The sequence below is a fragment of the Bactrocera oleae genome, chromosome 3 (assembly GCF_042242935.1).
Source record: "Bactrocera oleae isolate idBacOlea1 chromosome 3, idBacOlea1, whole genome shotgun sequence".
Taxonomy (NCBI): Eukaryota; Metazoa; Arthropoda; class Insecta; order Diptera; family Tephritidae; genus Bactrocera; species Bactrocera oleae.
In genome coordinates this window covers 64,064,068-64,078,440 of record NC_091537.1, presented here as the reverse complement: position 1 = coordinate 64,078,440, position 14,373 = coordinate 64,064,068, and the positions used below count along the sequence as shown (strand labels likewise).

General features: G+C 37.3%; 1 protein-coding gene across 2 annotated transcripts in view; it reads right to left on the bottom strand.

Moving 5' to 3' along the window:
- Window positions 1-370: 370 nt before the first annotated feature.
- Window positions 371-14,373, bottom strand: part of LOC106619871 (ATP-binding cassette sub-family G member 4) — a 38,271-nt gene continuing 24,268 nt past the window's right edge. For both annotated transcript variants that reach the window (XM_036371605.2, XM_014238171.3), the window contains exons 3-11: window positions 6,092-6,262; window positions 5,775-5,911; window positions 5,565-5,710; window positions 5,263-5,501; window positions 3,140-3,550; window positions 1,828-1,928; window positions 1,612-1,767; window positions 832-1,037; window positions 371-761 (exon numbers count right to left, since the gene is read on the bottom strand). In XM_036371605.2, coding sequence (XP_036227498.1) covers window positions 620-761; window positions 832-1,037; window positions 1,612-1,767; window positions 1,828-1,928; window positions 3,140-3,550; window positions 5,263-5,501; window positions 5,565-5,710; window positions 5,775-5,911; window positions 6,092-6,262 — 1,709 coding nt within the window. In that variant the 3' untranslated portion in view covers window positions 371-619. The remainder of the gene's footprint in view (window positions 762-831; window positions 1,038-1,611; window positions 1,768-1,827; window positions 1,929-3,139; window positions 3,551-5,262; window positions 5,502-5,564; window positions 5,711-5,774; window positions 5,912-6,091; window positions 6,263-14,373) is intronic.

Here is a 14,373-nt window from a genome sequence, read left to right as displayed (position 1 = left end):
TGGATACTAAGTAAACTCTTTGATAGAGCCATGGACAAAAGTTCCCTAAGTTTTATTTATATAAAAAATATGCTGAACGAGACAAAAATTAAAGAAGCTATTTTTCAAATCCATATGTAAGATATGCAAAATAGGGGCAAAAATTTATTTTGGTTGTGACCACGTCCTCAATTTGGTTTTGTTCAAAATTACTAAATGATTGTAAAGAAAAATCGTTTTTACTATTTATACGGTGCTATCCTTGTTTTCTTGAACATAATATGGCATGACACCAAAAAAAAAGTGAAATTGGTCCATACGTTCCCTTATGTAATTAATTTACACATATGTAATTAGTTTACTTTTGCTTTCATAATAAACAAAACGAAAAAACGTTTATTATATTTATTTTAAACAATATTCAAAAATATTTTTACTTAATCTTATTTGATTTGAATCACATTATGTAATTATTTTATTACATGTCTTTTACAAGTACTTATATATTTTCAAATACTTGAAATCGCTTTCATAAATTTTTTTCTAAAATTTGCTTCTCGTGAATACACTATCTCTAACTTCATATTTTATTTCGTAATTTCATAACTATAATCGTATTAAATATGGCAAACATTACACATTATTTTACTGAATTTATTTTTGCTTTGAGGACAACAAAGGCCACTATTCTGAAAGCTATAGTAATAACACACAGAGCCATGAAATCATTCCAAAATTGATCACCACCCATTGTGATTTCTTCCAGGAATTTCTTCGGATATCTGAAAGATAGGAAATTTGAGATATTTTGTGTCAAATAAATTTTGAATTTTCTGGTTTTATATTACTCACCTATAATGGCAATAAGGCGCTTCAATACAGTCTAACACACCACGTCCCTGACCATAAATGGCACCAACAAAGCCTTCCAAACCATATCTAAGGTAAGATATATGGCTGCCCCATTTCAAGTAGCTAGGTAAATCTCGAAGTGTTACCCCGAAACCGGCAAACATCATCATCGGAATAGTCAGTACAGGTGCTAAGAAAGTTCCATTCTATGGTGAAAAATTAAAAAAATAAAAACATAATAATGTAGATACTATGGGAAACATTTTCTATTAGAAAATACCACTTATATCTACTTTCCAGCTCAAGGTTTTCAAAATAGGTTTCACCCTACAAATGCAGATCCTAAGATCAATACAAATCAAAATTACTTTATCAGGTATAAAATATACCTTAATTTCTACATTATTTCATGCCATTGAGCATACATTTTTCCTGAGTTTAGTAAGCTGTTTTTAATTACTCGAATTCCTCTCGCACCTTGATCGATTCTATATAAGTACAACAAGAGTTGCAACCGTATTCAGCAGTGATTTATAACTTCGTTGCCTGTGCCCGAATATATATCACTATTCTTAATTTGTAAATTAATCATAAATCAATTCAGTCATCTAAATCAGGGTCCTAGTTCAAAATCATTCATAATGCATCCAATGAAAGAAAAAGAAAACAAACCGAATGGTGTTAAAAACAAATAACCTCAAATTTTTACGAAGTCCAACACAAAAAAAAATTTATTATATAATATTTTCACGTAGTTTTTTGTTTTGTTATAGAACTTACCACAACACTAAACCCGGCGCCAATCATAAGCCCAAAACTTTGACCAACGAATACAGTCAGCAAACTTATAGCAAAGAACATCCAAAATCGCTCCCACTCCATTGGTTGATAACTCCACAGATATATAATAACAGTAAAAAGTAAACAGCCAATAACCTATGGAAATAATAAGATAATTAATATTTAATATATTCTTCTCAAATAAAGAGTTCTTACAGAAATGGGCAGGTCGATTAATGTGATTGATGTGTAGTAAGCTTTTAGGGAATACCAGCGATTGAAGTGTTCTTTCAACAATATTGACATCTCTATTGGGACTGAAATTATACATAAACAAGTAAGGAAGGGCTAAGTTCGGATGTAACCGAACATTTTATACTCTCGCAAAGTCAAATGGTATACTCGTTTGAGATTTCTTTGTGGATTGGCTGATATTTTCGGTAGAAGGTCAACTATAGGCACTGGGGTCCACATATTTAGTACTTAGGGGCTTGAACAGTTTTGGTTCGATTTAGACAATTTTTGGTCACAAGGTGGCATACTTTAAACGTATTATTCACGCAAAGTTTTACCCCGATATAATCATTGTTGCTTGATATGCATAGTGGAAAGTGAAAAAATCAGATGGAATTGAAAATGGTGTTACATGGGAAATAGGCGTGGTTGTAGTCCGATTTCGCCCATTTTAATAGCTATAACATAGAAATATGAAAATAAAGTTATGTACCGAATTTTGTTGAAATTGGTTAAGCAGATCTCAAGATATGGGTTTTCACCTAAAAGTGGGCTGTACCACGCCCACTGTCTATCCAGAGATGTCATCCCAGAGATAAAATTTAATGTCTCTGGCGTGTTTAGTGCTTGATTTATCGCGCTATTAGTAGTTTTTAACAGTACCGTTATATGGGGAGTGGGCGGAGTTGCCACCCGATTTCAACTATTTTCACACCGTCAATAGAAGTGCTAAAAACATTTGCTTCCAGTGAAATTTGTTATTATAGCATTAGCGGTTGAGGAGATATGCACATTAAACCTATTAGAGGCGGGACCACGCCCACCTTTTAAAAAAAATTTTAACTGCAGATGCCCCTCCCTAATGTGATCCTGTGTACCAAATAACAGTCTTTTATCTTATTGCGGAGCTTAGTTATGGCAATTTATTTGTTTTTGATTAATGGCGTTTTGTGGGCGTGGCAGTGGTCCGATTACGCCCATCTGCAATACCAACCGTCTCACGGTACCAAAAAACATGTCTACTAAGTTTCATAAAGATATTTCAATTTTTACTCAAGTTAGAGCTTGCACGGACGGACAGACGGACGGACGGACAGACAGTCACCCGGATTTCGACTCGTCTCCTCATCCTGATCATTTATATAGGTATATATAACCTTATATCTAACTCGATTAGTTTTAGGTGATACAAACAACCGTTAGGTGAACAAAACTATTATACTCTGTAGCAACAGGTTGCGAGAGTATAAAAAAAATATATTCATAATTCTGATGAGATTTAAAAACAACTTACATGTTAATACAGTTAACATCATCGTTGTCATCGAATGATGGATTAATATGGCAAACAGTAAGTTATAATTGTCTAAAACTCTCGAACCCTCACGACCAGAGCCGGCGTATAATGAACCCAGAATAATGGCAACAAACACATTTACAGCTATGCGTAAATGAGTCAAGGTTGTATCACGCTTTGCCTTTACATATCCCCGGCGCAATAATACCGATAATTGATTGATATAGCTTGTATCCTCCAAAGAACGTTTTTTCGATTTCCTCGGAATCGGATATTTGCGAATTAATGATTCTGCGCGTAATATAGAACTTGGATCGTCAAACCACGCTAGACTACTGCCATTCTCGGCTGCTGATTTCAAGATATCAACTTTGTCATTCCCATATTCTCCACAAGCCAATTCTATAACTAAAAATATTTAATATTATTTACTGAAAAAACTGACATTTTTTTAATTTTTTAGTATGAATTAATGACCTGACCTTGATAACTGAACTATCTTAAACAAAGTTTTCCCCTCCTTTGACTTATGCAATTACGAACCAATATATTATATATTGTTCTATTAGCACACCTTAGAATTGAATAGTTTGGTCAATTTTTATCAAAACTAAAGAAGCTATAATCCTAAAATGATTAGCGATTATTAACGAATAAATTTTTTACTACATGTTATATTAAACAATTAGTGTTTTAACTTTTTTTCCAAGCACTTTAAATACCTTCAACTCATATCTATTTAGTGGAATATTTTCGGCCAGACTCGAAAACTTTGCGAATCAACTATCCCCACACCATTTCTATTACATTGATGTCTGGAGAGGCGACCACTGCATTTAATAGACTTTTTGCAGTTCGCACATACGATATTATAAGATGTCTCCACACACCGTTTCACTGCTCACACGACTGTGTAGTCGTTCTAAGATAAGCTCATTTTAGCACCAGCGTTTGCCCTGATCTTAGCGGTAATTGCATAAACGTTGGATGCTTTTCTCTAAATTGCTTTCTCGTCAACATCGACAATGACTTGATTGTAACTGTCTTTATTATTTCGAACGTACTTCGACTTATTACGCAAGAAATTGTATATAATTTTTAGATTTCTGAAGGTTTTTTTTTTTGGTACTTTGATTATTAAAAGCACTAACTTTTGATAAACTTCAATTATTGCTTTCTTTTTAGAGCGATTCTCCTTTACTCATATTAAAGACAATACAAACAAGAAAAAATGTTTACTTTGGACCGAAGATTTAATACCCTTCACAGATACAAACGTTTCTTACAATAACTTGATTCCGATCCAATTTCGTGAAGATACTTCGTCAAATAAAAAAGTTTTCCATGCAAGCACTTTACTCCCATCGTTCAGTTAATATGGCAGCTATATGCTATAGTCATCCGATCTATACAATTTCTTCGGATATTCCATTGTTAACTTAGAAAATAACGGGCATGGCAAAATCAACTCAGTTCATCATGCTGATCATTTATGTATATATTTTATAGGGTATCCAACGTTTTCTTCTGGGTGTTACAAACTTCGTAGCAAACTTAATATACCCTGTTCAGGGTATAAAAATTTGGCTTCAATACAAATTCAAACTCCGATGATAAATGCAAGACAAATTGCATATGCTAACCTGATGACGCAAAAATAAAGCACACTTTTCGACGAAAAAGAACAGAAAATGCCGAAAGTCATATAACGGGTTATTCTTATTAGATGTTCTCTTTACCAGTGATTGTTCAAACAAAGATGAGACAAATCAGAAAACAATAAAGTAACTCGACATTTGTAACAAAAAAATCAAAAGCAGTTATATTAGGCTAACGAAGTTATGCTAACTTGATGACGCGCAGTGTATTTATAAGTCCGTCCGGATGGTATAAAACAAGGCGGATTCTTACATACATAGCCGTTTAGGATATGATACACGGCCTGATATTAATGCGTATAGACGGAAGATGCTTCAAGCGTTTTTGGTAAAAAAAAAACCAAGTGGTCAACAAATATGTGTTGCATATAATTCTTACTTAATGAATGGTAGAAAAAGTTTATGAAATTAATATTGCAATTATTTAGTTAGTTTGTCTGTTTGTACTGCTTTAAAACTTACTGTAATCAGCAGGATTGTGGTAAACAGGGCATGGCAAATCGACGGTCTGTAAGAATGGCACTAATTTTTCTGTACTACCTTGGTAGACACAATTACCGGCCGAGAGTACGTATACTTGATCGAAGATTTGGAATAATTTGGCTGTGGGTTGATGAATTGTACAGATAATGGTTCTACCCTGTTGTGCCAATTTCTTGCATAATTCCAATACTTTGGTGCAGGAACTGCTGTCCAGACCACTGTGTATGTTAAACGATAAAGTATTATAAATGAATGGATGTTTTTTTGTTTTATGCTCTTACGTTGTGGGTTCATCAAGGAACATTACTGTTGGATTATTTATCAATTCCATTGCAATAGAGAGCCTCTTCTTTTGTCCACCGGATAGACGCATAGTCATTGTTTGGTCATGTTCGTACAAGCCCAGCAGCAACAGAATATCTTCGATCTGCGTGTGAAGAAGGCACGAACTTAAATTAAACTGAGAATGTTTTTTATATACTTATACTAACCCGTCCTTCCTTCTCCTCATAACTCAAATTTGAGCCCAATTTCAAATCCGCTGCTATGTGCATATTCTCGTTTACTGTTAATAACGGCTGAAGACGATCATCTTGTGTTATGTAACAGGACATTCGTCGGAATAAAGCTAAAAATTATGTATATTCGTCAATTGCAACGGAAAATAAAGTAGACAATAGAATTCTTAGACAAATAGTATCAGCCTTGAGATCTACAGTTCCAAAAAGTTTTTTATTATCATTATGCATGTTATGTCCTTTATACCAATCAGGACAGAATATCTATGAGAATTTTGATTTTAACTTACGCAAGTCTCGTCGACGTCCGTTCAGGAGTATAGAACCATCTACACCTGTTGTTTTGAAGCCAGATAACGCATCCAGTAGCGTGGATTTTCCCGCGCCAGAAGGGCCCATTATCGCAATTAGCTGGCTGCCAGGAAATTTTCCGCCGACATTATGTAAAATCTCCTTTTCTCCTAAAAATAGGTTTAAAATTTTTATTGTGGTTTTCAATATTTAAAATTAATTTAGTAATACGATCAACAAAAAACGATCATTTATTTTTGTACATAAACTCCGATAAACTTAAAATATATGGTACTCTTTGTTGCCTTGATATGCTATTCAAAAAAATTATGTCGAAATCAAGTTCTTTTCGAACTGTATTAGAAATGACCTAAAACTAAAGAGAAGTTTTAAATGAGTTTTCTAAATTAATGTGATGTGATTGGATTTTGTTTACTTTGAGCCAAGCTTAAGGTGCTCAGTGCATACTGTTTTTGCTCTGCTTTTTTTAACTTCTTTGCTGTATTTTTGGATTTCAACCCCTAAATATGTGACAAATATTATATAATATATAGAGCCGCTAAAATGAAGTCAAAGGAGGAATTCAGCAAGTCACGATTTAATATTGTTAATGGCATCAAAATAAAACAAGTAAGGAAGGCTAAGTTCGGATGTAACCGAACATTTCTTATTCTTAAAATTAGCAAGGATCAAAGGCGGGGAAATAACTTCAGGTGTTAGCAAAACTTTATAGTAAACATGTAAGGAACGGCTAGATTCGGATGTAACCGAATATTTTATACTCTTGCAACTATCAAAGAAAAAAAATACTTTTAGGTTTGCATAAAGTTTGTTAATATAGCGAACATCATTATATGTAATATATGTGAGTTTGGGTAGTTTGTGGGCCAATTTCACATATTTTCGGCATTAAACTAGCCGATAACATCCAATATTATGCGTTAAGTTAATATTGTTAAGATATCTTACTTATGGGCCAATATATACGGTATAAAGCCACGGGAGATAGGGGTAGTATTGACACGATTTTATTTATTTTTGGAAATCCCACATATTGTTAACTGAAATAGATGCTTTTTGAATGTCTTTTAGGGACGTCACATACCATCCCCAGTATATAAGGTGTAAAGTTAACCGGATGTTTGAAAATCCTGTGATTGGTTATATGGGGCTATGTCAAGTTTTCACACGATTTTATAAATTTTAAGCACAGGGATACATCGCTATGAGTAAAATACGCTGTCTTATTTTCATTGAGATAACATATTGGCTGATATATGCAATTTAAAGTGACCCGAAAGTTTAAAAATCTTCATCTTCAAGGCAAGTATTGACATACAGACATACTATTATCGGTTGGCAAAAATCCCCCACTGAACCCTCCCCGAGGGTGCCGACTGGTAATAGATACCACAGATTCCCGACACTAGCGGGGACGAGCTGGTAACAGTCCGCCCCTGCCGTAGACGTGAGGAATCTAGCTAAGGTCAGACTTCTTATCTGTGTGTTCGATGTTCCTCAATAGCACAGCATACAGATAAGGAGCCTTACCATGGTCGGGGGTAAAGGGCTGGATCAAGGTGTCATGCGACCCGTGCCGAGGATCAACCTGGCTGGGGGCCCTTAAATAGCCCAGTCTCGAACGGAGCTTACGGATACCTGGCGCCCTCCGTAATAAGATAGCCTTACTTGCGCAAAGGGGGCTATGCGCAAGTGGACATACTTTCCCCCATACTCGTGGGACCATCAATGAACCAAAACGTAAATAAACAAAAACAACAAATAACGAAAACAAAAAATCGGAGAGAGCCCGGATCTCCAGGAAAAAAGCCGGAGGGAGCGAGTTGCTCCCATAAAAGAGCAGCGTTTGGAGCGAGCTCAACAAACACGAAGAGGACAGGAGCGAAGCTTGGTCCAGAAGACAAGGCAAGCACTAGTAAAGGGGCAGAAGCTAAAGCTGGCCCACTGAAAGTGGTAGCGCCGGAGGCAGCCAGCCCAAACCCTGCGGCCAAAACACGGCTGGGAAGCAGGGGGAGGGGGGAGATGCCAAAGGGGCTGCTGCCGGAAGTGCATCTGCCAGGGAGTGGCCTGCATTTAGCATGCAGGACCCGTCAAAGGCAAAATATGCGGAGAGACGACGCGCCGCATACTTACTAAGGTTGGTAGAGCTAAAGCCGCCAACGAAAGAGGAGCTAACGCAGGAGCTGGTACCAGGGCCAGATCAAAATGATTGCTTGCGATGACGAGAGATCGGTCGCTCTATAAAAAGCTGCTATAGCCACGGTGGGAAAGGTATACCCCGGGGCAAAATTGGTAGCAGTGGACAAGAAGGACATACCATCCAGACCAAGGGCAAGGGTATGGATTCCGGCTACACCATCACAGCCGGACCAAGTTATGCAGCTCATAAGAGCCCGCAACCCGAGCCTACCCACGGAAGGGTGGAAGTATGTCAAGACATTTGAGGACAGCGTAGCAGAATCTGGCGTGGAGACCAAAAGGGCCACGACGCAGATTCTGCTGTTATTAACGAAAGAATCCATCGAACCGCTGGCGAAAACTGGCGGGGAGATAAATTACGGGTCCACGAAAGTAAGGATAACGCCTTACAAGTCGTACGCCGATGCTGCAGACCATCTGGCATCGGGGAAAGAGATATGCGAAGTAGAGGAAGATCCTATGGAGTCCTCGAGCGACGCGGAAAGTATGGAGCAAGGTGAGTGTTCTTCTTCCGGGTCTGAGCTTGCGGCCAGACTCTCAAGCTTGTATACTGAGAAAGAGCTTTTAACAACTCTCAGGAAGACGCAGATATAACAATAGTTAATGCGTCTTCTACAAATTAATCTCCATCATAGCAAACTAGCTTCAGCAGCCCTAATTAACCGCGTGGCAATGGAACAGCCTGAATTTGTCCTCATTCAGGAGCCATGGGTTAATGGAGGGCGTATTTGCGGACTGAGGACGCCGAACTATAAGTTGCTGATGACTAACTGTGAAGGTAAAATCAGAGCCTGCATAATGGCAAAGAAAAACCTTAATGTTTTTATATTAAATAATTACAGCAACAACGACACAGCAGCAGTAAGCTGGGAAACGGGCTCAAGCAGTTACCGGCTAGTGTCGTGCTATATGCCGTATGAGCAGGAGCTGGTGCCACCTCTGATGGTAAAAGAGGTGGTACGGGATAGCGAGACATCCAAGTGCATGACAATACTTGGATGCGACTCAAATGCGCATCACACAATCTGGGGCAGCACAGATGTAAACGACAGAGGTGAGTGTCTCTTTAATTACCTACTAGGTACTAAGTTACTGGTGTGTAATAAGGGAAGCACGCCAACATTTATTACAAGAAACCGACAAGAAGTGCTGGATATCACACTTGTGTCGGAAGAACTAATTGACAGGGTAACCCAATCGAAGAACATTCCTTTTCGGATCACCGATATATCGAATGTACAATAGAGGAAAGGGCCGATAGAGGCATTAACTTTAGGAATCATAGGAGAACGAACTGGCAATTGCACATGCAAGAGCTAGAGAAACGTATCCCTATGATTCTACCGTTTCAGCCCAATAGCAAGGAGGATCTAGATATCCCCGTTAATCGACTCACGGAATCGTGCCGGCAAGCACTAGAAGTGGTTTCTCCAATAACACGAAGCAGGGATAGAATAAGGCCTCCCTGGTGGTCTTTAGAACTTAAAAAGCTACAGAAAGAATGCAGAAAGCAGTTCAATTTAGCTAAGCAATCCCAAGGCGAGTCAGACTGGGATTATTATTACAACCTCCTTAGGTCATACAAAAAGGAAATTAGGAGAGCAAAAAGAAATTCATGGAAATCGTTTTGCAATGACATCGAGAACACGGCGGAAGCGTCTCGACTTAGGAAAATAATGGCACAATCGGTGCATAGTATCGGTTATCTTCAGAAGCCAGACCGAAGTTGGACGGTATCCAGTGAAGAGTCCTTGGGGCTACTAATGGATACCCACTTCCCAGGCAGCTCTGAAAGCCATACTGCAGAATATACTCAAGATAGTGGAGCAGAAATGAGCCCCACTCTCATAAATATAGTGTCAGAAAGCAACGTACGCTGGGCAATAAACAGCTTTAAGCCCTTCAAGTCGCCGGGATCAGAGGGTATATTCCCGGCTCAATTGCAGCAGTCGCAGAATTACATAATGAATTGGCTAATTGCCATTCTTAAGGGGGCGCTGCAATTAAACTATATCCCTTCGCTTTGGAGGGAAGTCAAGGTAATATACATACCAAAGGCAGGCAAAAGCTCGCATACAAGTCCAAAGGACTTCAGGCCAATTAGCCTCTCCTCTTTCCTTTTAAAAATCCTGGAAAGACTAATAGAATTACATATAAGAAACAAACTGAAACCAGAAAAGTTGGCTGGTTCGCAGCATGCGTATTCTAAAGGAAAATCCACAGAAACAGCACTAAGCTCTGGAAGTCAAAGAATACAAATACGCGGTAAAGCGTATGGAAAGCATACAGAGAGCAGCCAGTATATGCATTAGTGGAGCTCTTAGAACAACGCCAAGCCAGGCTCTTAACGTCATTCTACATTTACTGCCAACAGACCTGTTCTGTAAACAAGTGGCAGCAAAGTCAGCTCTTAGACTGAGGGAATCCTCCCAACTAGTCGCATGCAACAAGGGGCATTCAAGGATACTCAGTATATTCCCGTTCCTACCCAAAACCACGGATTTCCACAATCCAATAGAACGGATGCTAAATTCGGTCCACAATATTGCCTTCCCCACAAGAGAGGAGTGGAAAAGGGGCGAGGTGGACAGGAATACAGGAATTAGCATCTACACAGATGGATCCAAACTGGATCATCGAGTGGGAGGTGGTGTCTTTTGCGCAACATTAAACACCAACATCGCCTTCCGTTTGCCAGACCACTGCAGTGTCTTCCAGGCGGAGATCACAGCAATTAAAGAAAGCCTAGTGGTATTGACAAAAAGTGTGCTCACAACAAGGAGCATATATATATACACGGATAGCCAAGCGGCCTTGAAATCACTCAAGTCTCCAATGGTTCCATCCAAGCTAGTGAAAGATTGTCTTGATGTATTAGAGGATCTGACATCCTACTTCACAATAAACCTGCAATGGGTTCCAGGATATTCCTGGTAACTGCGAAGCAGATGAACTAGCCAGAACAGGCACCACTTTGCAACTAACCCCTGAAAAAGAGGGTATCTTTATGCCTCTGGCAACTTGCAAACACTTAATCAGCGAACATGCTATAAATATAGCTGAGTCTCGGTGGAGACAATCAATAACCTGCACAACCAGCAGACTAACGTGGCAGGAATGGAGCGTGAGTCGCACAAACCGTCTACTAAAATTTAAAAGGAATGATATAAGAACTCTGAAAGGAGTACTAACAGGTCACTGCCTAATTGGTAGACATGCAAGTAGGCTAGGTGTACCATACAACGGCTATTGTAGAAGCTGTCAAGAAGTAGAGGAAGAGGAGACTGTAAAGCATCTTCTATGCGAATGTAAAGCTCTATATAGGAAAAGAATCGCAACTATCGGTCGTGGATTCCTTGACGACGTATCAGAAGTTGCTAATATAAAATTATTTGTACTGATGAACTTCATCAGGAGCACAGGTTGGTTCAGAGAGGAGACGATAGAGTGAGGGAACATTAGTCCCGGTGGTATCACAATGGGCCTCCTATAGGCCTAGGTGCGTCATTGGACAGCCACTCTACCTACCTACCTACCTATTATCAGAAAAGAATCCTCTATGAATTTCAATTATATATATATCTTACACATTGACCGATATTTTCGGTAAAAAGTCAACAATAGATACTGGGGTCCACATATCCGGTACCTAAGGGCTTGAACAGTTATGGCCCGATTTTGACAATTTTTAGGCTTGAGATGGCGTATCTTGAAGGCACTCTTTTCGCAAAGTTTTATTTCAATATATTAACTAGTGCTTGATTTGTATACTGGAAAGTTAAAAAATCAGATGGATTTAAAATTTGTGTTATATGGGAGGTAGGCGTGTTTGTAATCCGATTTCACCCATTTTTCAGGAGTCCGAGTTCGAGTAAAATCGGTCAAGTAGATCCCGAAATAAGGGTTTTCACCTAAAGGTGGGTGGTTCTACAACGATTGTCCATTTTTTGTAGGTGCTCCTATAAAGTTTAATTGTACCATCCTATGTGTGAAATTCAAATTCTCTTATTTGTATATTTAATGAGTTATTTAGTAGCTTTAGTAGTTTTAATCAAAACCGTTGTATGAGGAGTAGGCGGGGTTATTATCAGATTTCACCCATTTTTGCACTGTACTGTGAACTGTGGTAGGGTTGGGAAAAAAAAGGTAACTTGGTTATTATAGCTTTAGTGGTTTAGGAGAAATACACATTAAGGGGTTAGGTGTAGTCAGAATTTTCAAATAATCAATTTTTTTGGCATTTTTGTTAAGTGTAATATTTCAAGTTGATCCGATAATTACTTTTTGAGTTATTCGACAAATAACAAAGAGCGTTCGGGCACTTCAAAGCCCTCGGGAGCTCTAGTGTAAAACTTTAAATGCGTTTTTCTCAAAACTATGTTTTTTGAAATTTTGACAACTGTAACTCGAAAACCGCTTTATAGATTTTAATGAAAATTATACAGCTTTTAGAATATATAATAAACTTGAAACTGTTGATTTTTTCCCAAAAATCGAGAAAAAAATTTCCTGAGGCCGCCATTTTGTTAATTTTTGAAAAAAAAGCTGCGACAAGGCCCAGGATTATCTATTTATAAAACAAATTTTTTTTTATCCGATTGATTTTAGATGAATTTCCAAAGACTTATGGTTGTCACCGCAAGGACCTCTTTTGGAACTGGGTCATTTATAACTTTAGAAATTAAAATTTTTTTTTTGATTTTTGTAACTCAATTAAAACCATTGTATAATAATGCCATATTACTACTTCTGTAAAATAACATGACTTAATAGCAAAAAAAATTACTGAAAATTCTAATTTTTTCGTGCCTCTGACTACCCCTAACCCCTTAAACCTATAGTAAGACAGAGCCACACCCATCAAATTTGACCTCTCTGACGGGTTTAGTTATTGATTTATCGCACTTTTACTGGTTTTTACAATACCATGGGGAAAAGACACTTCGACCACGGTCTAGACCGATTTCATTCATATTATAGGTCTAAACCATATTACATTTAATAAATCATATCCATTTCCTATCATTGAATCAATATATCGGGGATATCCCACATGTATATTAACCACTGAAATCCCTTTCTAATGTGATGCGTATCTTATTGTGAAGCTTGCTCTTTATAGATTTTCAATTAATCAAAACCAACCTTTTCATGGTACCAAAAAACATGTGTACCAAGCTTAATCAAAATTTCTAAAGTTTTACAAAAATTTTCGCATGCACGGGTAGTCATCCGTATTTCAGCTCGTCTCGTTGTTCTTATCATTAATATATATATATATATAACTCTATATCTACCTGAACAATTCTGTCGGGATTACATTATTACCTTAGACAGTAATCTATACCAAATTTCGTGAAAATATCTCGTCAAATGAAAAAGTTTTCCATGCAAGCACTTCATTCCGATTGTTCAGTTTGTATGGCAGCTATATGCTATAGTGGTTCGATACATACACGTCAAGGTATTAAATTATTTACAATCAATATATTATATAATGCAGTTAAAAGGCTTAAATTGCCCTGTAATAGAATTCGAAGCTTATTGTAAGTAATTAAGTAAAAACTCACATGTAGCATGTTGTAAGACGATTAATTTATCTCAAAGTTCAGAAGATTATAATATTATATGTATGGATTTAGAATTCAATTATGTTATTAAACATACTCACACATATATTGGTAAAAAATCTATACCAGTATGTGCGCAATTATTAATATGTACTATTTGTGTTGTTATGTACTATTATAATTATTGCTTTCATAATTTCAACCTTTTTGTCTAAGCTGTGTTGACATTGTGACTCAAGTGTTAACACATATACATGCATATGTACATCCCCTGTTCCGGCCTTGTCTCAATTTAAACTGATCGATTTAACGAAATAAGTAAAAGTAAGTATATTTAACAGTTATTTGATTTCAATTCAAAAACTCTGTTCATTTTACAAAATTTGGCATAATTTAAAATACGAATTTAAATATTGACCCGGCCTAACAAATATACATATGAATATGCTAACATGCTAACTTTCTTAAAGACAATAAGTATAGATATGCTA